At 47.0% G+C, this 23,240-nt stretch overlaps 1 protein-coding gene across 5 annotated transcripts in view; it reads right to left on the bottom strand.

The window, feature by feature from the left end:
* Positions 1–23,240, bottom strand: part of LOC103186225 (TUB like protein 3) — a 78,164-nt gene that overhangs the window by 14,876 nt on the left and 40,048 nt on the right. Inside the window, exons 3-8 of one of the 5 annotated variants that reach the window (XM_042335311.1) lie at positions 18,534–18,696; positions 15,187–15,312; positions 11,022–11,153; positions 8,246–8,374; positions 7,292–7,453; positions 6,959–7,077 (exon numbers count right to left, since the gene is read on the bottom strand). In XM_042335311.1, the coding sequence (XP_042191245.1) occupies positions 6,959–7,077; positions 7,292–7,453; positions 8,246–8,374; positions 11,022–11,153; positions 15,187–15,312; positions 18,534–18,696 (831 nt within the window). The remainder of the gene's footprint in view (positions 1–6,958; positions 7,078–7,291; positions 7,454–8,245; positions 8,375–11,021; positions 11,154–15,186; positions 15,313–18,533; positions 18,697–23,240) is intronic. The other 4 variants (XM_042335313.1, XM_042335312.1, XM_042335314.1 and 1 more) reach the window with 4 other exon arrangements.

Here is a 23,240-nt window from a genome sequence, read left to right as displayed (position 1 = left end):
TTAAAACTTAATTAACTTAACCTAATTAACTTAAGTTGATTGACTTACTCAGATTGGAAGAGGTGACAATGGCGTGGCAGGTGTTATGTGAGGAGTGTGACATGTGGGAGCTGATGGAGGGCAGTCTGACCCCGGGTGACCACATCTGTAGTAGATGTCTGCAACTGAGGCAGCTCCAGCTCAGAGTGGCTAAACTGGAATCCGAGGTGCAGACACTGCGGAGTATCAGAGACAGTGAGTGCTTCCTGGATAGCTACATCCTGGAGCCAGTCACTCCCCTGAGGGAATATACACTCAACATTGATTATGGTCAGGATAGGTCAATGGACAGTCAGGAGATCAGAGGGACAACGGAAAAAGTGGTAGTAAATCCGCCATTAACCTTGAACAACAGATATGAGATCCTTGGAACTTGTATCGACAAGGAAGCCGGTGAGGTGGAAGGAAAAACTACCTCTAACACTGGGGCAAAAGAGCGGATGGTTGTCGTCATTGGGGACGAGACTATTAGGCAGACAGACACAATAATCTGCAACACCAACCAGAAGACTTTGTTGCCTCCCTGGGGCCGGGGTGAAGGATGTCTCGGCAGGGCTAGACGACAATTTAAAATATGAGGTTAAGGATCCGTTGGTGGTACTTCACATAGGTACCAATGACATCGGTAGAGTAGGCCAAGATGACTTGAGAAGGGAATTTGAAGAGCTGGGGTCCAAATTGAAGTCGAGATCATCGAAGGTGGTAATATCGGGACTACTGCCTGTACCATACGACAATTGGAACAGGAACAAACAAATTAAGGACTTGAATGCATGGCTAAAAGAGTGGTACGGAACTCAGGGGTTTCTTTTTATGGGCCGTTGGCACGAATATTGGGGGAAAAGAAAGCTCTTTCGGAGAAAAGGGCTGCATTTAAATCGTGCTGGGACAAATGTTCTAGCTAAACGAATTAACAGGGAAATAAATAGGAATTTAAACTAGTAAAGGGGGGGGAATACATCGGTAAGAGAAACCATAAGTTAGCATTAGAAAAAGTAAAGATGACAGTGCAGAATAGCATGCCAGATAATAGGAATCTGTTAACTAGGGCTAAGAAGCTTGGCAAAATAGATAAGGAATCAGAGAGTAGAGGAAATGGTAGGAAATTAAAAATGTTATATCTGAATGCGCGAAGCATTCGGAATAAAACTGATGAACTAAAGGCACAGATAGACACATATGGATATGATCTAATAGCCATCACTGAAACATGGTTACAAGGAGATCTAGGGTGGGAGTTAAATATTTCAGGGTCCTCAGTTTACAGGAAAGATAGGCACTGTGGGAAAAGAGGTGGGGGGGTAGCCCTGTTAATTAGGGATAAAATAAAAGCAGTGGAGAGGAAGGATCTGAAATCCGATGACCAGGAGGTCGAGGCAATATGGGTGGAAATAAAAAATAATAAAGGGCAAAAAATATTAATGGGAGTGGTTTATAGATCCCCAAACAGCGATCACAATATAGCACAGGGTATCAATCAAGAAATCAGTGGAGCATGTAGGAAAGGTAAAGCGATAATAGTGGGTAATTTCAATCTTCACATAGATTGGGAAAACCAAACCGGCAAAAGTAAGTCAGAAGAAGAGTTCATTGAGTGCATGAGAGATAACTTTCTAGAGCAGCATGCTGAGGAACCAACTAGGGGACAGGCCATCCTAGACCTTGTTTTGTGTAACAAAACAGGGTATTAAGAATCCTCTGGGGCAGAGTGATCGCAATATGATTGAATTCTGCATTAAGTTAGAGAGGGATACAGTTAAATCTGAGGCAAGTATTCTGAATTTAAATAGGGCTAATTTTGTAGGTATGAGGAAAGATTTAGGTAAAATAGACTGGAGAATAAGATTAAGAGGTAAAAATGTAGACCAACAATGGCAAATATTTAAGGATGTAGTGCAAAATTCTCAGCGGTCGCATATTCCCTTGCAGAATAAGAGTATACCACAGGGAAAGCAATTCATCCGTGGCTAACTAGAGCAGTTAGGGAAAGAAAAGGCTTATAAAACTGCCAAGAAAAGCGGCAAATCTGAAGAATTGGTGTGAGGGAAACTGTTAGCACTAAAAATTGACAAATCCCCTGGTCCGAATGGCTTGCATCCCAGGGTTTTAAAAGAGGTAGCTTATGAGATAGTGGAGGCCTTACATCTGATCTTCCAAAATTCCTTGGATTCTGGAACAGTCTCCATGGATTGGAAGATCGCAAATGTCACACCACTATTTAAATAAGGTGGAAAGGAAAAGATGGGGAACTATAGGCCAGTTAGTCTCATATCAGCGATAGGAAAAGTTTTAGAATCGTTGATTAAGGATGTGGTAGTGCAGTATTTAGGGGAGCACAATATAATTAGGCCAAGTCAACATGGCTTTACAAAAGGGAAGTCATGTTTGACAAATCTCATAGAGTTTTTTGAGGACATTTCTAGTAAACTAGATAGAATCAGTGGGTGTGGTCTATTTGGACTTCCAGAAGGCATTCGATAAGGTGCCGCTTAAAAGGTTAGTCCAAAAGATAAGGGCCCATGGAATTGGGGGGAGCATATTAACGTGGATTGGGGAATGGTTAACAGGTAGGAAACAAAGTGTAGGGATAAATGGGTCCTTTTCGGATTTGCGGGATGTGACTAGTGGAGTGCCAGAAGGATCAGTCCTTGGGCCTCAGCTATTTACTATCTACATCAACGATCTAGATGAGGACATCAAAGTTAATATATCTAAATTCGCGGATGACACAAAACTAGGAGGAAGTGCCAACACAGAGGGCCACATTAAAAAAATGCAGAGAGACATAGATAGGTTAGGTGATTGGGCAGGTAAGTGGCAGATGAAGTATAATGTAGGGAAGTGCGAAGTCATTCACCTAGGTAGCAAAAACAGTAGAGCGGGTTATTTTTTAGAAGGGGAGAGATTAGAATGTAGACTTCCCTACTCATACTCTAATCCTTTCATAATGAATGATAACATACCGTTCGTATGGTCAAAGAGAAAGGTCTTGAGACCGGCCTTGAAGGAGGAAAGGGAGGAAGCAAGGCGGAGGCTCTGGGGGATGGAGTTCCAGAGCCTAGGGGCTGAGAGGCTGAATGTCCGGCCACCGATGTGGATGTGGAGCAGACCGGAGCCAGAGGAACGGAGGGTACGGGCAGGTAAGTAGGGGGATAGTAGGTCAGAGAGGTAGGAGGGAGCAAGGCCGTGAATGGCCTTGTAGGTGAGGATGAGGATCTTGAATTCGATCCTCTGGGGGATGGGAAGCCAGTGGAGACGAGCGAGGGTGGGAGTGATGTGGTCCCGAAGCCTGGTGCGGGACAGTACACGAGCTGCAGAGTTCTGAATGACCTGCAGCTTGTGGAGGGAGGTGCCGGGAAGGCCGGCGAGGAGAGAGTTCCCATAGTCCAGCCTTGAGGTGATAAAGGCATGGACCAGTGTTTCAGCAGTGTGAGGGGTGAGGTAGTGCCGTAGTCTGGCGATGTTTAGGAGGTGATGGAAGGCGGTACCAGTTGTGGTGCGGATATGAGGAAGAAAGGACAGCTCAGGGTCGAACAGAACCCCGAGGTTCCTGACCGGCTTTGAGAGGTGGAGAGTGCAGCCTTGGATGCTGATGCTGTCAGCGCCTGAGGTGCGGAGGCGCTGACGTGAGCCAATCAGGAGGGCCTCAGTTTTGCGCACATTGAGCTGAAGAAAGTTGTCTCTCGTCCAGGACTCAATGTCGGACAGGCAGCTGTCAGGACATCGGTGGTCGTGGAGTTGAGGGTAGAGGAGGAAAGGTAGAGTTGGGTGTCATCCGCATGCATGTGGAAGGTAACCCCATGTCTGCGGATGGTGTCACCAAGGGGGAGCATATAGAGGGTGAAGAGGAGGGGACTGAGGACACCACACGAGACAGTGCGGGGGCTGGAGGAAAAGCCGTTTGCAGAGACAAAATGAAGACGGTGGGAGAGGTAGGACCTAAACCACTCAAGGACAGGGCCTTGAAGGTTGAGGTGGGAGGACAAGCGGTGGAGGAGGATAGCGTGGTCGACCGTATCGAATGCAGCCGATAGGTCGAGGAGGACAAGGAGGCAGAGGGAGCCCTGGTCGCAAATGGTCAAGATGTCATTAGTGACCTTGACCAGGGCGGTTTCCGTGCTATGGGCAGCACAGAAACTACTATATCAAATGCAAGAATTATTACTATTATAAACATGTACAGATAGATATCAAGTCAGGCATCAGGAACCCAAGCTGACCTCTCTCCTCCTGAACCATCGGTGAAGAGTTCTCCTTCAATCAGAAGGTGTGGGTATCCAATCATTCCCTTACCCCAGGCACAAATTAAATTTTTCTAAAAGCTCCAATTTTGAATTAGGTGCAAAGGGTTCAGAATAGACGCAAGGTCTCAATCCAGCAAGTGGTGTCCTTGAGATAAGGGCTACACCACCGCCACTGCAGCTGGGGTGAGGGATGTGGTGGGAGGTGTAGCCGGGTGGTGTGGCCTCCGTGAGGGGGAAGGTGTCGCCTGGGGTGAGCCAGGTTTCCTTTAAGGCCATGACCCAGGCCTTGTTACAAAGGGAGCGGACGTTTTGTAGTCCGATGTGGAGGGAGCGGTTGACAGAAGGGTGTGTGGGGAGGGAGGGGCGTCCAGGTTGTGAGGCAGGGCTGGGGGATGGGGATGAGGGAGGAGAGGTTGGCTCTCTGAGTCTGTGTCCGGGGTGGCTGGCGAGTGTGGTGGGGAATGGGGCAGTCAGTATGGCTGCTGCTGGACAGCCAACACCGAGTGCCACGGTGAGCCCGGCGGAGGATTCCCAGGCTGGAACAGAGGGAGGTTGTGGGAGGGTCAAGTGGGGATAGAAGGCGAGGGGGACGGAGAGAGAGGACAGAGCGGGAGAGATGCAGAAGGGGGAGGGTTTTGGGGGAGAGAGAAGGGGGGAGGGAGGGAGAGGGTGAGGGAGCTTGGGTCAGAGCGGCAGCCATAATGCGCATGCAGGGACCGGGAGCGAGCGGTCAGGTGGATGACATGAGCCCATAGGCTGGGGCTGGGGCAGCTAACCCAACTGGACCATGGTGGTCCCTGATGCGAGCCCTGGGGGGGCGCAGAGGTTTTTTTTTGTTGCGCGCACACACTCCTGAAACTAATCTATGACGTCAGCGGTTCCCCCGCTCCGCCCTCTCCCCGCCCCCACACCCTAGTTGAACTCCTTGCTGCCTCGAGCTTTATACTACCTGAGAAGGTAGGCCCAGGCTCCTCCCCGCGCTGCCCTGCCACCGCTCCCCTTGTGGACCCAGGTGCCTCGCTTGCAAGGCGAGGTCTCTAACCACTGAGCTACAGGACTCCACTATTATCCCCGTCTAGTCTTGAAGGTCACTTGTAATCTGCTGTCTGACAGACTGCCTGTTGGACATCAAGTCCGGGATGAGGGCAAATGTCCTACAGTTGAATGTGAACAAGACTGAGGCCCTCCTGATTGTCTCACGCCAGTGCCTCAGCATTTCAGGCTCTGGCAACATCAACTTCCATGGTTGCACACAACAACTCACCAAGCCAGTCAGGAACCTTGGTGTCTTGTTCGACCCTCAACTGTCTTTTCTCCCCCACATTCAAGCCATGAGGAGCCATTGTGGAGTCCTGTAGCTCAGTGGTTAGAGCGCTCGCTTTGCAAGCAAGAGACCTGAGTTCAATTCCAGGCAGGGCGAAACCTTGGGCAAGTTTCCTTACTCCACACAGAACCTAATAATAATCCCTCCAAAACAAAACAATAATAAATCGGTCATTTTCAATCTACGACTGTTTGTGGGACATTGCTGTGCGCAATTGGCTGCCGCTTTCGCCCACAAATATACAGTCAATTCACTTTACAGTGTGTTCTGTGAAGCGCTTTGGGACGTCCTCCCGACGTGAAAAGCGCTATATCAAATGCAAGGATTATTATTATTATTATTATGACCTGCTCTGCCTTCCCTCACCTCCGTAACATCGCTCGACTCCGCCACTACCTCACCCCTCAGGCCACTGAAACTCTTGTTCATGCCTTCATCACCTCCAGGCTCGACTATGCAAACGTCCTGCTTGTCGGCCTTCCCAACTCCTCCCTCCACAGGCTGTAGATAATCCAGAACTCTCCAGCCCGTGTCCTCTCCCACACCAAACTTCATGACCCCATCTCCCCCACTCTCGCCCGACTCCATTGGCTCCTTAAGAGCCAATCCTTAAGAGGATCCAGTTCAAGATCCTGCTCCTCACCTACAAAGCCCTCCATGGCCTCGCCCCACCCTACCTCTACGACCTCCTAATCACCTACCAACCCGCCCGTTCCCTCCGCTCAGCCGGCTCTGGCCTGCTCCACGTCCCCCGAGCCATTCGCTCCACCATTGGCGGGAAAACCTTCAGCCACTCTGCCTCCAACCTCTGGAATTCCATGCCCCAGTCACTGCTCCTCGCCCCCTCCTTAACCTCCTTCAAGTCCCACCTCAAGACCCTCCTCTTCGACCAGGCCATCGGCCACCCCCTTCCCCTCCCCACCCGACCCCAGCTCAGGTCTGAAATGCTGTACTCTGTCCAGCGCCTTGGGACGTCCTCCCGACGTGAAAGGCTCTATACAAATATAATCTTGTTGTTGTAATATGGGATTTATACAATACAGTATTCCCTGAGAAAGCCTTTCAACTTATGTTTAAAAGAAGGAATTGCACAGAAAATAATTTCAAGTGGAGAACAGAATTAATCACAAAGAAAGCTTTTGGTATGAAGTGTGAAGCTTGTGAACGGAAAAAAGGACACACCACGGTTACCAAGATATCCAAATAGAGCACAAAATAGGGTTTCAATGAATAGACATATCTGAAAATCATCAAAACAATATCAATGTAAAACCTTGGAGTTTGACAAACCCAGTCGCACTGTCACTCTCCATAAAAGCATAGCAACTGCAGGTTCCCAAAAGGAATTCACCTTGTCAGATTTCTTGCTGGTTGCAGATGAGGGCCTGATGCTTTCTTCAGTCTGTGAGCCTGAGGTATTTTCAGCCTCTTCGTCTTCATCCTCATCAAAGTTCATGCTGCCAGAGATTCCTGGTATTTACAACGTAATGTTTAATCCCACTGTTCAATCGATGTAGCTATTCTCATCAACAACAACAACAAAATTACATTTTATATAGCTCCTTTCACGTCGGGAGGACATCCCAAGGCGCAAACAATTCAATCCTTTTCTAATGATCATGCTTCTGAAAAATGGCCCTTTCTCACTCTATGCATTCTTAGTTTGGTCTGTGTATTTTCCTACCTCTTTGCTGCATCACTTCCTGGATATCTGGCTTGGATGCCGAGTCCAGGAGAGCCTTGGCATCATCACAGTCAACGCCAGGTTGTCTAACCGAAAGCATCTGAACTTTGCTGCCAATGTCCTGCATCTCACTGATTGTGAAGGCAGCTGGGCCATCAATACCTGTACAAACAAAAGCAACCTTGGTCAGTGGAGATTTCTTGTGTTGAAGTACTTCTTGTACTTGCCTGACCACATGCTCTCCTTTTATGTTATTTGGTCACACTGGGAGCTTTCATGTCTCTTCTAAAAGACAGTACATTACAGAGTAAGTGCTCTAACACTCAAACAGTTGGTAGTCCCTGAATGTCCTATAGACAGAACACTCAGTACTCTGATCTCCGCCAAGTCAAGTTAAATCCCACATTCATTTTCAGAATTAAAAGTGATGTTTCTAAGAAGGAAGCAGAGAATTCATATGTAGAATGAACACAGTCCTGTTTCCGCTACAACCCACAAATCCCATTCTCCACTGGTCAACAAAACTGCCAGGTTTAACACACAATCTTAATAATAATTAGGGCATTTGACATAGTCTTTAAGGATAAACTGTTGAAAGTACATCACAGGGAAATGCTGTTGAGTCCAGTTGACTATATTTTTAGACAAATATGGAGTCAAGTTGTGCATAGAAAGGTTTTATAAACAACCTTGAGATGAATAACCAATTTACTTAAGAGGACTGTTGATCCAGATAACTCTTGTCTCCTGTTATTCAAGTGACTGGGTGTCACAGGCGTGGTGACAGAGCATGAAATAAAGTGTGTTTAAAGAAATATTGAAAAAATAGTCCATCTTATTTATGACGTGTGACTTTGTTTGTGATTTGATAGGTGGTGCAGCAATGGGAGAAATGTCCCGTCCACAACGGTTCAAAACTTTTTGAAATCAGAAGTTACTGCACTAAATGCTAACCTGGCTCTCCTTTGTCCCTCTTTTTGCTTCTCTCCAACTGACAACCTTCCTGAAGCCTTTTCAGTATACGGGCTCCTGAATCCTCATTCGGGAGCTCATTCTCCTCATCCCTATCTTTATCTTCTCCTGCTAATTGACATTTCAAAAGAAGAGAAGGCTAAAAACATGCAAATACTGAGCAACTGCCAAGGTGAGTAAATATATATTTGCATGGGTCCAACCTTTAACAACAACAACAACAACAAGATTCCATTTATAAAGCGCCTTTCACGTCAGGAGGACGTCCCAAGGCGCTGCACAGTTGGGTCATGACCCGAGCAGGGGGGAAATGGTCAGGGTGAGGGGAGGGAAGGGAGGGAGCGAGGAGGGGGGGGGGGAAATGGTCAGGGTAGGGGAGGGAAGGGAGGGTGCGAGGAGGGGGAAGAGAGTCGAGAGGGGAGCTGAAGGCTCGGTCAAAGAGAAAGGTTTTGAGACCGGCCTTGAAGGAGGAAAGGGAGGAAGCAAGGCGAAGGCACTGGGGGATGGAGTTCCAGAGCCTGGGGGCTGAGAGGCTGAAGGCCCGACCACCGATGGTAGGGCGGTTGGGGCGGGGGACGTGGAGCAGACCGGAGCCAGAGGAACGGAGGGTACGGGCAGGTAGGTAGGGGATAGTAGGTCGGAGAGGTAGGAGGGAGCAAGGCCGTGAATGGCCTTGTAGGTGAGGATGAGGATCTTGAAATCAATCCTCTTGGGGGATGGGGAGCCAGTGGAGGCGAGCGAGGGTAGGAGTGATGTGGTCCCGAAGCCTGGTGCGGGACAGTACACGAGCTGCAGAGTTCTGAATGACCTGCAGCTTGTGGAGGGAGGTGGCGGGAAGGCCGGCGAGGAGAGAGTTCCCATAGTCCAGCCTTGAGGTGACAAAGGCGTGGACCAGAGTTTCAGCAGCGTGAGGGGTGAGGTAGTGCCGTAGTCTGGCGATGTTCCGGAGGTGATGGAAGGCGGTGCCAGTTGTGGTGCGGATGTGAGGGAGAAAGGACAGCTCAGGGTCGAACAAAACGCCGAGGTTCCTGACTGGCTTTGCGAGGTGGAGAGTGCAGCCTTGGATTCTTTATACTGCAGCTTTGCCCCACACATCTCGTACAGAAGCAACTGCTGCCCTCATGCTGTTCGACTCACAGTCACACACAGACATTGTCCGAAACAAGGACAGCTGGTGCTTTTACCTCACTGCCTTTCTCTCACACATATGCCGTCCATGTAGAGGGTCCATGTATATCATATAGCACTGTCACACATGTGGAGTGTTGCAATACCCGGAGTTGCCAATGAGGCAAGGCCCCCAATCCCACAAGGTACAGCTGGCAATAGAGAGCGTCAGAGCAAGGCTTCAACCTAAATAGCACAGGAGACATTACAGAAATTGATATACTGTGCCACCCAGTTCTCCAGAAACAAAAGATTTTAAACTTTATATCACAAAGTTAAGAATCTTTTTACAATCCTGATTTTTGGCGAGGAGCAGATTTGGGGCCCTGGATTTGCTCATGCTAATTTTTCCCCTGTTGCATCATTTTCATAGGTCACATGAGGGCACCCCAAAGGTGGCCAAAAGATGCAATATAGGGCACCCTTTACAATATCTTGCACAAAGTGAAGACAAAAAACAACAATGAGTGCGATGGAAAGCCAACGCCATTCTGAGTGAGAGGAACAATAATAATAATAATCCTTGTATTTGATATAGCGCTTTTTACGTCGGGAGGACATCCCAAAGCGCTTCACAGAACACATTGTAAAGTGAATTGACTGTATATTTGTGGGCGAACGCGGCAGCCAATTGTGCACAGCAATGTCCCACAAACAGTCGTAGATTGAAAATGACCAATTTATTATTGTTTTTTGTTTTTGGAGGGATTATTATTAGGCTCTGTGTGGAGTAAGGAAACTTGCCCAAGGTTTCGCCCTGCCTGGAATTGAACTCAGGTCTCTCACTTGCAAAGCGAGTGCTCTAACCACTGAGCTACAGGACTCCACACATTTGATATCTTCTGTATATCACCAAGAGAAGTTGGTCCAGCTTTCGATTGTGAAGCTTGGCCGTCAACGTTTGCCAAGTTGCAAAGAGGATGGAGCAGCAGGGCAGACGGGGGGAGGATTGGGTCCAGATAAGACATAAATTTTGCTTTTGGTCACAATGCATTTAAAATCTCAATAGCCAGCACATTATTGCACAGAATACATGACAGATGAAGTTCCAGGCAACGTTCCCCATTACAATCATCACAACACAGAATTCTACCTGGAATTTTAGCCCCCTGGCTTCAAGTTTATCACAAGGCTTGTGGTGTCCATTTTATAATCTGGAAATTGTTGGACCCTCTCCACGTCCCCAAATAACAGGAAAGTGAAATCATACCTCGGTACAATCCTGACCTCTCACTTGTTCTGCTCACAAGCATTTTCTAGCAAAGGGCTCTGAGAATCAATTTTTCTCCTCCCTGAGCGAGGGACTGAGGCCATGGGTAGCCCTGACATTTGACTGGCTAACATCCAGTATCTCTGCACTACCTCAAGGTCAAATTGAGACCCTTCCTGTCTTTATTGCTCAGTTTCACATTCGGCTAGTTGTGGCAGCACCAATTAAGTCAGAGCAGGGAGAAGCTGCAACACTGGAATATAAACAGAGCTGCTTTTACACTGTTGCAGTGGTGATGAATGCGAGTCTGAATAACTCAACATACATTTAAATGGAGATCACTTTCTACACTATCACTCCGTGATTACTGTTAGAGCTAACCTGACTGGCCTTCCTTCCTTTCCTTCATTCTTGCCAATTCATAAGCATCTTGCATGTTTTTCAACAGGAGGAGTCTTAAGGTTTCCTCAGAGAACTCGGTCTCCCCAGTCTTCTTTAAACTCTCTTCCTCTGCTATAGAAAGGAAACACAGAGCAGTAAGAACGCCTCCATCTGTCACGCAGGAAATAACACGCCAGGAAGGTCATTCAGTTTGACTAGGACCAAACAGTTCTGGGTTCCAACTAGTGAGTCCACTCAACTCTTTCAAGGTTGATGGAGTCTAATTTGCTGCACCCGTTGAGTTCTTTATGAATTTCTGTTTTACAACATTCATTGCCCGTAGATTCCAATTCCAATTCAGGTAAATCCAGAAAAAAGCCAGCAAATAAAGTGCTTGCAAAAGTACTCTGATTGGAATCAATTAGTGACTGTGTTGGAATCATCGTGCACTGCAATGACTTGAGTGAGTGGGGTCCCCCTGGAGCTGAACTGCCTCTGAGGAGATAGGATGGTGAAGCCAAGCAGATCCAACATAGACTTGTCTTCAACCCTATAAGCCAAAGCCCTAAAAGGGAAAGCTATTCTGGGTGGATCACGCTGAGTCTTATACTACGGCCAGCAACACAATTTATTTCCTGATCTTCATCAGTGATATCAATACTCTTCATATGAATGTTTGTCAAATGATGTCATTTTTGAGCTACAACACATCCAACCAATTCTGGAAGAAATTTTAAATTCAACCGATTTTGTCAGCAGCACCATGTGAGCGTGTGAAAGGGCCCTATTTAATACAACAATGTGCCTTGAAGAGTGTCATGTGGAAGTGCACTGGTTGGAATCAAGTATTGACTATTTTGGAATCAGGAGTCTAGAACTGCACTTTGGAACTGTATTGAAGGGCACTCCAAGAAATCCATTGGTTGGCATCGCAATCGTGACAAACTTGGGCAACACTATAACGTTCAGGGCAGATGCCTAAAGCAATGCTTTTCTTGAAGCTGTCAAAAAACCCACCCTCGATCCTTCTAATCTCTCACACTACCATCCCATCTCCAAACTACCCTTCCTTGCCAAATCCGCATTGTTGCAGGTCAACTTCGGTCACACTTCTCCCTCCACTCCCTCCTTGAGCCCCTGCAGTCTGGTTTTCGCACTGCCCACAGGAGACAGCGCTTGTCAAAGTCACAAACGACATTCTCTCTATCGGCGACAATGGCTCCCTCGTCCTCCTGGATCTCTGCTGTGTTCGACACAGTCGACCACGCCATCCTCCTCCACCGCCTCTCCTCCTTCATCCACCTCACTCGCATGGTTCGATTCCAACTTAACGAACCATTTCCATTTCATCTCGGCAAATGGTTTCTCCTCCCTCTCCCGTCCAGTCACCTGCAGGATACCCCAGGGCTTCATTTTTGGCCCTCTTCTTTTTCTTATCTATATGCTCCCTCTGGGCGATGTCATCCGCAGACACGGGGTAAACTTCCACATGTATGCGGGTGACACATAAATCTACTCTGTCTTCTCCAGTACCAACTCCAGGTCCACCGATGTTCTATCTTGTCTGGCAGACATCAGGGCCTGATGAGTACGAACTTCCTGCAGCTGAATGTGGACAAGACGGAAACCATACTCCTGGGCTCCTGTCGATGTCTTCACACCTGCAGATCTAAACGCCTCAACCTCCCTGGGCTCTCCCTCAGACTCACCGAACCAGTTGGCAATCTAAGAGTCTGATTCGACCCCCACCTGTACTTCCTCCCCCACATCCGGTCCCTGACTAGGACTGCCTTCTTTCACCTCCGCCACATTGCCCAACGCCGATGGTACCTTACTCCAAATGCAGCTGAAACCCTCATGCATGGTTTGTCACCTCCCATTTAGATTACTCAAACAAACTCCTCACCGGTCTCCTCAGCTCCACTATTCAAAAGGTCCAGTTCATTCAGAACTCTGCTGCCCGCATACCTACCCAGACCAATCTCCGTACCCACATCTCCAGGGTCCTGGCCAGGCTCCACTGGCTCACCATTAGCGAACGGATCGACTTCAAGATCCTCACACTTGTGTTCAAATCCCTTCATTCTCTGGCACCTCCTTCCCTCTCCGACCTCCTCACTCAGCAATCCACCACCCAGCGCCTCCGCTCGACTGGCACCGGCCTCCTGCTCGTCCCTCACACCCTCTGCCCCACCATCGGAGGTTGTGCTTTCAGTCACTACACCCCAAAACTCTGCAACACTCTCCCTCTCTCCCCTTTTTCAAGTCCCCCCTGAAAACTTTCCTCTTCAACCGTGCTTACGGCTACCTCCCCCCAACCACCCGGCTCGGAGTCAGGCTCCGCCACAGTTAAGCGCTCTGAGACACTACCCTGCGTGGATGGCACTATCTAAGGGCAAGTTGTAGTTGTTCTGCTCATACGAGCGTCTGACGTACAGACAATCCAGAGACCTTGCCCCAATATTGTCCTTTGTAAATAAAACCACCTCCCATCAACTGAGCTCCCTTCATTTTTGATATCGAAAAATCCAATTCTAGATATTTTATTGCTGTGGGTGGCTCTAAGGGAAATGCCACCATTTTGCAAATCAACATGAACTGTAATGTTCAGGGCAGATGCCTAAAGCAATGCATCCACCTTTCTTAAAAAAATAACAAACACCACACATCCAGACTCGCTGGTACAGTTGATGTGGAATGACACTGAACAACAACAACAACAAGATAATAATAATAATAATAATCCTTGCATTTGATATAGCGCTTTTCACGTCGGGAGGACGTCCCAAAGCGCTTCACAGAACACACTGTAAAGTGAATTGACTGTATATTTGTGGGCGAACGCGGCAGCCAATTGCGCACAGCAATGTCCCACAAACAGTCGTAGATTGAAAATGACCAATTTAATTATTGTTTTTAGTTTTGGAGGGATTATTATTAGGCGTGTGGAGTAAGGAAACTTGCCCAAGGTTTCTCCCTGCCTGGAATTGAACTCAGGTCTCTCACTTGCAAAGCGAGTGCTCTAACCACTGAGCTACAGGACTCCCAAGATTTCATTTATAGAGCGCCTTTCACGTCAGGAGGACGTCCCAAGGCGCTGAAGAGCCTGTAATGCATTCTGCATTCACTTCTCCTCCTTTCCTTGGTTATGCCTGGCAAAATACATTTTATTTTGGTCAGCTGGGTGTCTAACACATGCGGAAACCTATCACCAAGCTTATGACTATCCAAACCAAGCTGACATTTCCATGCCTCCCACCTGCACATGGAAATCCCAGAGACAGATTGTTGGAATGGATTGCGCACTCTACTGTAACCCGCCTGGCTCAGGAACTGGACTACCGAAACCGCCACAGAGGGTTGACTCAACTCCGATACTCCATTGCCAGGCACGTCACCTTGGAGCCATTACACTCCAAGGAAACCCTGTTTACACCCCCTCACCACCTGATAGTCGTTAGTTCAACATCTGACAAGCGCAGGTTTGAGCCCTCACTACAACAACAAATTACATTTGTATAGCGCCTTTCACATCAGGAGGATATCTCAAGGCACTGGGTGGATGGTAGATACAAAAAACTCCTGTCGAGCTTACCAGTGGCAACGCATCTCAGCATAAAATGCATGAGAGTTTTGCCACGGTCTTCCTGTCCACAGCTCGGGTACACGTCCCTTCCCATTGAGTGATGGTTCCACCAATTGGAGGTGTAAATCTTAAGCAGCAGCCACTTGGCTCTCTGCAGGCCAATCAAGGTGGACTCCAGGCGCTGGACGTACGAACGCTTGTTCTCAAACTCGGACTCCAGGTAACGCCTTCCAGCAGCTTTCGCCCAAAGCCTGTTTCCTCATCAGCTGTCTGGCAGGCAGCTCCAAAAGATGTGTGAGACAAACAAGTGTGAAAACACTTCTCTCCATGAGAAAACAAGTGTCCTCTCACTGCTCATTTTGTCCTCACTAATACCAGCTTAGAACTGGGCTGCAATACCTATCGCTGTACCACCTAACTGCAAATGCTGTATAACTTCTTTAACAAGTTAAATTGTTAAACAAGCGGCTTTTACAACTTCAGCTGACCAGTTCACCAGTTTTATTCACTCCAGTTCCTGAGAGGAAAGAGGGGATTTCCATTTCCATAGGACTGGCCTGCTGTGATTTTAAAGCTAACCTGACTGTCCTTTGTTTCTGTCACTGTTCCTTGCCAGCTGGTGAGCCGTCTGCACATTTTTCAGTTTATGAATCCTTAAAGGTTCCTCGGGCACTTTGTTCTCAGTCTTCCTTCTATCATCTCCTGCTAATGTCGATTAACAAAGGAAAAGGAGGCTGAAAATAAACATTCAAGCCAGGAATACATAACATAATCTTTTAGCAGCTTCTCTCACCTCCCTCTGAATAGACATAAGGTTCGACCCAAAGTCGAATCAATCTGTACCCAATTGAGACTGCTCTCTCTGTAAGAACATCTCAGTTAATTACTCCATCTCAAGTATGATCAGTGAAATTGTGGAGATTAACCTCAGCATTAAATGATGTTAACTGGGAACATGAAGTACAATATTATGGATTATAAGATTTGAAATGTCATGCTCCAACAGAAGTGTCCAATTGATTTTGCATTTCTTGTATTTTTCTGGTTGGGAATTCACAAAGATGTATGCAGTTGCTTGAGAATGAAAGACTGATTGTGATTTGGAAGCTCTCTACAGTGAAGCACTGTATTGCCAGAACCGGTACAATTACACCATCAGACTCTGCAATGTCTTGGCTTCTGCCACTCTTCCTGGAGACCAGTTCAAGCCTGTTCTTCTGTGTAAGGAAATACTTCCTGTTGTATCTTATAAACATGACAGTCCTAACTCAAAGCCAATGTCCTCTTGCCTTATCTGAAAATATTAAAGATTATTAAAGGCTTAAAGATTAGAATAAGCCTTTCATTTGATATTGCACCTTAACATGTTAAAGCAACTTCACAGAGTTTTCTGTAATGTGCAGTAACTGTTTAATTGTTGACAAACTTGGCAGAAAACTTGTGCAAAGCAATGTTCCACAAACAGCCACATGGCTTCCAATTTTTTTAATCTAGGGGATTCTTGGCCAGGATACCGGGAATGCCTTTCTTTATTTCTATGATGTTATGGTTTCTTTAGCATCCACTTAAACGGGCAGACAAGCCTCAGTTTAACATCACACCTGAAGGACAGTATCTCAGAAATGGAGCATTCCCGTTGCAGTGCACCAGTGTCATCCTGGATGATAAGGTCAAAAGCTACAAATTCTCTGTCCCATTGAACATCTTAAATACCTCTAAAACATTCCCTCAACCATTTATTTTGAGGCAGAACATACCTATCTGTGATCTTCCCTTATAGCTAAGCCCTTCAACACTGGATATCAACCTTGTTCCTCACTTCTACATTGGCTGTAGACAGTCCCCTTATGTCATGGTAGCTAAAACTGCAAACAGGACTTCAGATGTGGCCTGACCAGCACAATTCTGGAGGTATGAATTCTGATTTGGCAACTTAATCTGGAAACCTCTTTACCTTGTTCCCTGCTGAGGTTCCAACTGAGTGAGCAATGAAACACCTCACACCCTGAGGTCTGTCACTTCATCATTTCTCACCAAATTCTATCCTGCCGGTTATTGCATATGCCAATCTAAATCTCAACCAAGAGTTTCACGGTATGCATATTCCACTCCTTCCCACCATTGCTAAATCACAACAACAAAATTACATTTGTATGGCACCTTTCACGTCTGGAGGACATCCCAAGACACTGGACAATCAGTGTTTCGGATCCGAGCTGGGGGTCGGGGTCAGGGAGGGTGGAGGATAGTGGGGGGAAGGAGAGTGATCGAAGGCACGGTTGAAGAGGAGAAAGGTCTTGAAGGAGGCAAGGGAATGGGCGAGGCAGAGGGATTGCGGGATGGAGTTCCAGAGATGGGGGGGACAGAGTGGCTGAAGGACCGCCCGCCAATGGTGGGGCAGGCGAAGCAGGGGACATAGAACCCGCTATGCGGAGGGAGCAGGCAGGTTTGTAGGGGTTTAGGAAGTCGCAGAGGTAGGGGGGAGCAAGGCCATTGAGGGCTTTGAAGGTGAGGACCAAGATCTTGAACTGTATCTGTACGATGGGAAGCCAGTGGAGTCAGGCGAGGATGGAGGTGATAGGGTGACGGAGCCTGGTGCAGGAGAGGGCATGGATTGCAGAGTTCTAGATGATCTGCAGCCTATGGATGTAGGAGTTGAGGAGGCCAGCAAGCTGGGTGTTTGCGTAGTCGAGCCAGGATGTTATGAATGGGTGTATGAGGGTCTTGGCAGTCTGCGGTGTGAAACAATGGCAGAGCTGGGTAATGTTGCGGAGGTGGGGGAAAGCAGAGCGAGTCATGGCACGGATGTGGGGTGAGAAAGGGTAGTTGAGGGCCAAACAAGATGCCAAAGTTCCGGACTGGCTCAGTAAGGTGGAGTGTACATCCTTGGATGGTGATGTTGTCAGTGCCTGAGGTGTGGAGGCGCGGAAGGGAGCCAATCAGGAGGGCCTCGGTCTTGTTGACATTCAACTTTAGAAAGTTAGCTCTCAACCTGTACTTGATGTCTGACAGACATTCTGTCAGGACAGCAGTGATCCTGGAGTCGAGGGTGGAAGCAGAGAGATAAAGTTGGGTGTCATCCGCATGGGGAAGTTGACCCCATGTTAGCGGATGAAATGCGAGCATATCGATATTCAAGAGGAGGGGATCAAGGACAGAGCCCTGAGGAACACCACACGAGACGGTGCGGGGGCTATAGGAGAAACCATTTGTTGAGATGAAGTGGAGACGGTGTGAGAGGTAGGATTTGAACCATTCAATGACAGAACCATGAAGCTTGAGGTGAGAGAGGTGGTCGAGGAGGATAGAGTAGTCAACGGTATCAAAGGCAGCAGAAAGTTCAAGGAGGACGGGTTATTTGCCACTTTGACTAAAGCTTTTTCTGTGGATCAGAAACTCAATTGGAGTGGTTTGTGAAGGGATTGGTGGGAGAGGAAGGAACGAAGCTGGAAAGTAACGATTCGTTCCAGGACCTTGGAAAGGGAGGTTAGAGATGTGGTGGGATGGGGCCAGGGTGGGCTTTTTAAGGACAGGAGTGATGACGGACGTTTTTAAAGGGGTCGAACGGTGCCAGTGGACAGGGAGAGGTTTATAATGTCTAGGTGTTACTCTTAACTAGGTTAACCCACTGTATATAACTTTACCACCACTGGGCAGACGGGGCCTCGGGTTACATGCTGTAACCCACACTTTAAAAGTGCTGTACCCCACTGCATGTTACATTACTGTGCTATAGCTCACCATGTTACTTCAACCTTAACAATGCAGCGCTTCCCAGAACTACAATGGAGTGTCAGCGTGGACTCGTGAGGTGATGTGAACTTGGTATGCAGTGTTCACACGAGTGAGCAAGAATGTTTAAGGAGCTCTGGAGTGGGCGCACTCAGGCCTTTGGCTGCTCAGCCCTCAGAAGAGAGGTTACATACCATCGAGTATTATATTGCTGGTGATGCTGCTGCGTGATTCAACCAACGGGGCCTGCTCCTCACATCGCTTGGGCTTCAACCTCCGGGGTTTGGCTTCATGTGTGGGCTGGACCATGAGCAGCTCCTGACGTTTCCTCCTCTGCTTCTGTTCCAGCAGAGCCCGCTGAAAAAAAGGACAGCAATGGTTAGCTTTGTAAATGTTTAGTGAACCCCTGCAGCACCTAAAACTAAAACCACCCCTCCTGATATGATCTGTGACACCTTCTACAGTTTCATAGACTGCCAACACTTACTGCCAAGGCACACACATGAACAAATGCCACTGGAGTCAGATTCTGGAGGGTAACTAGAGCCGTTGGAAGCGGATCCTCGAATGAGGAACAGAGACCAGGAGCAGAGAAGCACATAGGGAAAAAAAAGAAAAAATAGTTTTACACAGAAGGTGGTTGGAAAGTGGAATTCTCTGCTACAAAACCATAATTAAAGCAGAGCTTTCCTTTCTTTTGAAAGGAAATGAGATGCTGTTGAGAAGGAATATCAAAAGGTATGTGGAACAAGCAGGAGAGTGGGACAACTTCAGAGCTTTTCTTTAATAAGTAGTTTGTGCTACCTTTTCAGTCCATTTGGTGGCAGAAGAACAAGGTCCAGCTCGTGCCGGGGTACGTCTTAAGGTTATCAGCCTGGAGATTGCTGTCTGACTGTGATTTGCTCCTGACTCGGACTATCAATCGAGCAAATCCTGATTTAATTGTAATATTATTTCGCAAACTAAAGTTTTTTGTTTTTCTCACCACCAGTGTTTTTCCGCTCATCCTCCAGAAAGATTGATTCCTATCTTCTTTCTATTAGGGTTTAGTTCCATAAGTGCTCTCCAGTACCTCACCAAATAATCATTAGCAAATCTGAGAGCCCAGACAGCAATAGCCATAAAATATTGAGTATTACATAACAGATGTAAGCTATTTGGTGCATCAAGTGTGGTTCAGCCACTCTGTCCCCTTCGCCTCTGGAACTCCATCCCACAGTCCCTCCGTCTCACCCCCCCCTCTTGCCTCCATCTCAAGACCCTCCTGTTCAACCATGTCTTCGATCACTCTACTTGCCCCCTCCCTCCACCCTCCCCAATCCCAATCCCCAGTTCGGGTCCAAAACACTGACTGTCCAGCGCCTTGGGTCCTCCCGATGTGAAAAGGGCTATACAATCTAATCCCATTCTCCTGCTCAATTCTCACATGTGAGGCTTCTTCCTGTTACTCTCAGCTCACACAAGACAGCTCTTTCACAGTTATTCAAATTGTTCCATACCATATAGAAAAGTCATCTTGTAAGCATGGCAAACCACAGCCGACGTTAAGAATGAATAACAGGACAAAAGTTCACCAAAGTTCAAAGTGCAATCAGAACAATCTTATTCAAAATTTGTTGATCTTTGCTGCACCACCAATCAAAGGACAACCCTTGGAAGAACAAGAACTTGGATTATGCCGATAATGTTAAGTCAATAACATTGAAATGTCTCAAAGTGCTTTACAGTAATTACTGTCAAATATGTTCACTTGTATAGTGTCTTTTACGTCGGGAGGACGTCCCATGGCGCTGGACAGAGTACAGCATTTCAGACCCGAGCTGGGGTCGGCGGGGGTGAAGGGAGGGAAGGGGAAGGGAGGTGGCCTATGGCATAGTCGAAGAGGAGAGTCTTGAGATGGGACTTGAAGGAGGCTAAGGAGGGGGCGAGGCGGAGTGACTGTGGGATGGAATTCCAGAGGTTGGAAACATATGGATATATGTTTATATAAACATATAAACATATATCATATAAACCATAAACATGACTCCCGTCAACATCTTCTGTCCTGCGGCTCTGATCTCCTCAAACTCCCCGGCCTATCCATCAGACTCACTGAACTGGTGTGCAAAGTCAGGTTCAACCCACAGCTGCCCTTCCTTCCCCACATTCAGTCCGACCAATACCACCTTCCTCCACCTCCGCCACATTGCCGGCTTCCAACTGTACCTACCCCACATGCAGCCGAAACACTCGTCCATGCATTCACCACCTCCTGACTCGACTTTTCAAATGCCCTCCTTGCCGGTCTTCCCAGCTCCACCATCCACAAGATCTAGCTGATTCAAAACTCCGCTGCCCACATACTCAGCCATACTAAACTCGGTACCCCCACCACACCAGTTCTAGCCAGCTTCCACTGGTTCCCTATCGCCAAAAGGATCAATTTAAAGATCCTCACACTCGTTTTTAAATCGCTTCATGCCCTGGCACCTCCCTAACTCTCTGACCTACTTACTCCCCAACCCACTACCTCCGCTCAACTGGCTCTGGCCTCCTGCATGACCCTCGTGCCCTCCGTTCCACCATCGGTGGCCCCACTTTCAGTCACTACTCTCCGAAACACTCTTCCTCTAATCCTCCACCTTGCCCCTTCCTTTCCCATCTTCAGATTGTGCCTGAAGACCTTCCTCTTCGACCATGCCTACGGTCAACTCCCCTCTCCCCAGGCTCAGTGTCATGCTCCGCCACTGTCAAGCATTCTGGGACATTACCCTGCATAAGTGCCGCTTGATAAATGCAAGTTGTTGTTATAACTAATTTGTCCAAGACACTGAAAGAAAGATTCTTTTCTCTTTTGCAATCGTGCCATGGGATCTTTAACATCCTCCTGAGCTGAAACATAGTTGAATGTCTTCTCTGAAAGTTGGCATCTACAACATTCAGTGCTCCCCAGTACTCAAGTCCTTTGGGATGGAATCCACAACCTTCGCTCAAGGTATGAATGTTCACAACAGAGCCACACTGGCACATTTCATTCTCCAGAAGGGGTTGGCGCTACTGTAGGAGCCAGTCCCACTGAACCCAGATCAACTCTATGGTGTCACAAAACTTGGCTGAACAGATTGTACCTTTATGTTCAAATTCCTCAGATTTTAAAGGTAAAGATGGAACTGGGCAGTCTTCTCTCAATATTTGGACATGTGCAAACTGATCTACCTGAGCATCATCAGCTTCTAGTTATGTGGCACTGAGCTGCCATCTTCAACATATTTTGACACAAGCAAATACTCTTGGTCAATGACCGAATTGACCATTGATCTCAATAGCAGAAGCCAAATTCCTCACTGAAAAGGACATTGGTCTTCACAGCTACCACAAATTCAGCCTTGGGTGGGAGACCAATAACATCAACAGGGTTCTTGTTGGAATGGCTTGACTCCCCGGTAGAATTCCTGGAATTCAATTTCTCAGAGTCCATCTGAGACCCCAGCTAGAGTTGAACCAGCAGCAGTTCCCAATATGAGGTTGTGTTTCTGTTCTAAATTCTGAACCAATTTGATCGCTTCACTGGCTTACCTCATTTTTAATTGATGTTAGGATAATTGTGCCTTCGGGGCTGGGAATATCTTTTCAATGAGCGAGGCTGGTTCCTCATTCTACTTTATGGCTTAAAGGTGTTCAGAAAAAGAAGTCTCAAAGCATTAGCTTATTTAGAGGATTAGGACTGAATTAGTATAGCTTACTGGGCTTCCTTCTTGCTTGAATCATCTTGTATTGAATTCCAAACAGTTTTCTGTGTTTTGAAACATGGATCTATGAAGTGTGTGAATATGGAAAAGTGGTCTGGAGCAAATGTTGAATGTTGTGGCATTCTCATGTTGAGTACAGCAGGGCAGAAATGAAGAATTGAATGCAACAGTTTTATTAAGTAGTGATGGATTTTAACCAGCTTGTTTCCTTCTCTTTCATTTATTGTGCACATTCAGGAACCAAATTGTGTCTACCACACAGAGGACTAGAATAGGTTTCATTAATGTGTAGCATGTCTACAGAGTCAAGTTGGGAATTACATTAGGAAGGGTCAATGCTCGGTAGTTAGGTTCTCGGATTCTCTTGTAAAGATCTTCTGCAGGGGTGTCAAGTGGGCACACCATGAGACATCATAGGAACAGGAATAAACATGTGCTGCCTGTCAAGCTTGCTCTGCCATTTAAACTTTGGTAACATTTTAATTTAATTTACTTGCCTTTTCTCCTTACTCCTTAAAATACTGTATAGCCAGACATACCAGGGAGAAGAGCAAACTGAAAGTCAGGTCTCATCAGATCACTGTGCAAAACAAAAAGGGGTTCCCGAAATCAAGCTCATGCAGTACTTACTTACCAAGAATGTATCTATCAATTTCGCTTAAATGTGTCACATACTCCTGATGCCAAAGGTGCAATAGGCACTTAAAAAGGAAGAATTTGCAGGGTGATGGGGTAAGAGCAGGAGAGTGGGACTAGTTGGTAGCTTTTTCGAAGAGCTGGTACAGGCACGATGGTCCGAATGGCCTCCTTCTGTGCTGTGAAATTCTATGATTCTATGAAATGCAAGGATTATTATTAGAAAGGTATATGAAAGATTGATGCATGAAGGGGTATGGGGACAAGGGAGGGCAGTGGGATTGATTACTTAATGTCTTGACAACTGATGCAGACTTAAGGAGCTAAATGGCCTCCTCCTGTCCTGTAAATTTCTAAGATTTTTTGAATTTGATAAAATGTTGAAGAGGAAAAATATTAGATACAGGGAGCAAGCAGGGAGTTGGCAAAACCAAATTGTCATCAAAACACCAGCAAAGATTTTATGGGCAAAATAGCCTGTTTCGGTTCCTGTTTCTATGATTTTACAGATCAACATTTTACATGGCAGAAAGC

Source organism: Callorhinchus milii, unplaced genomic scaffold (genome assembly GCF_018977255.1).
Source record: "Callorhinchus milii isolate IMCB2004 unplaced genomic scaffold, IMCB_Cmil_1.0 Scaffold5, whole genome shotgun sequence".
NCBI classification, from domain to species: Eukaryota; Metazoa; Chordata; class Chondrichthyes; order Chimaeriformes; family Callorhinchidae; genus Callorhinchus; species Callorhinchus milii.
Note: the sequence above shows the minus strand (reverse complement) of the source record. Positions and strands in the feature narration are given on the sequence as shown.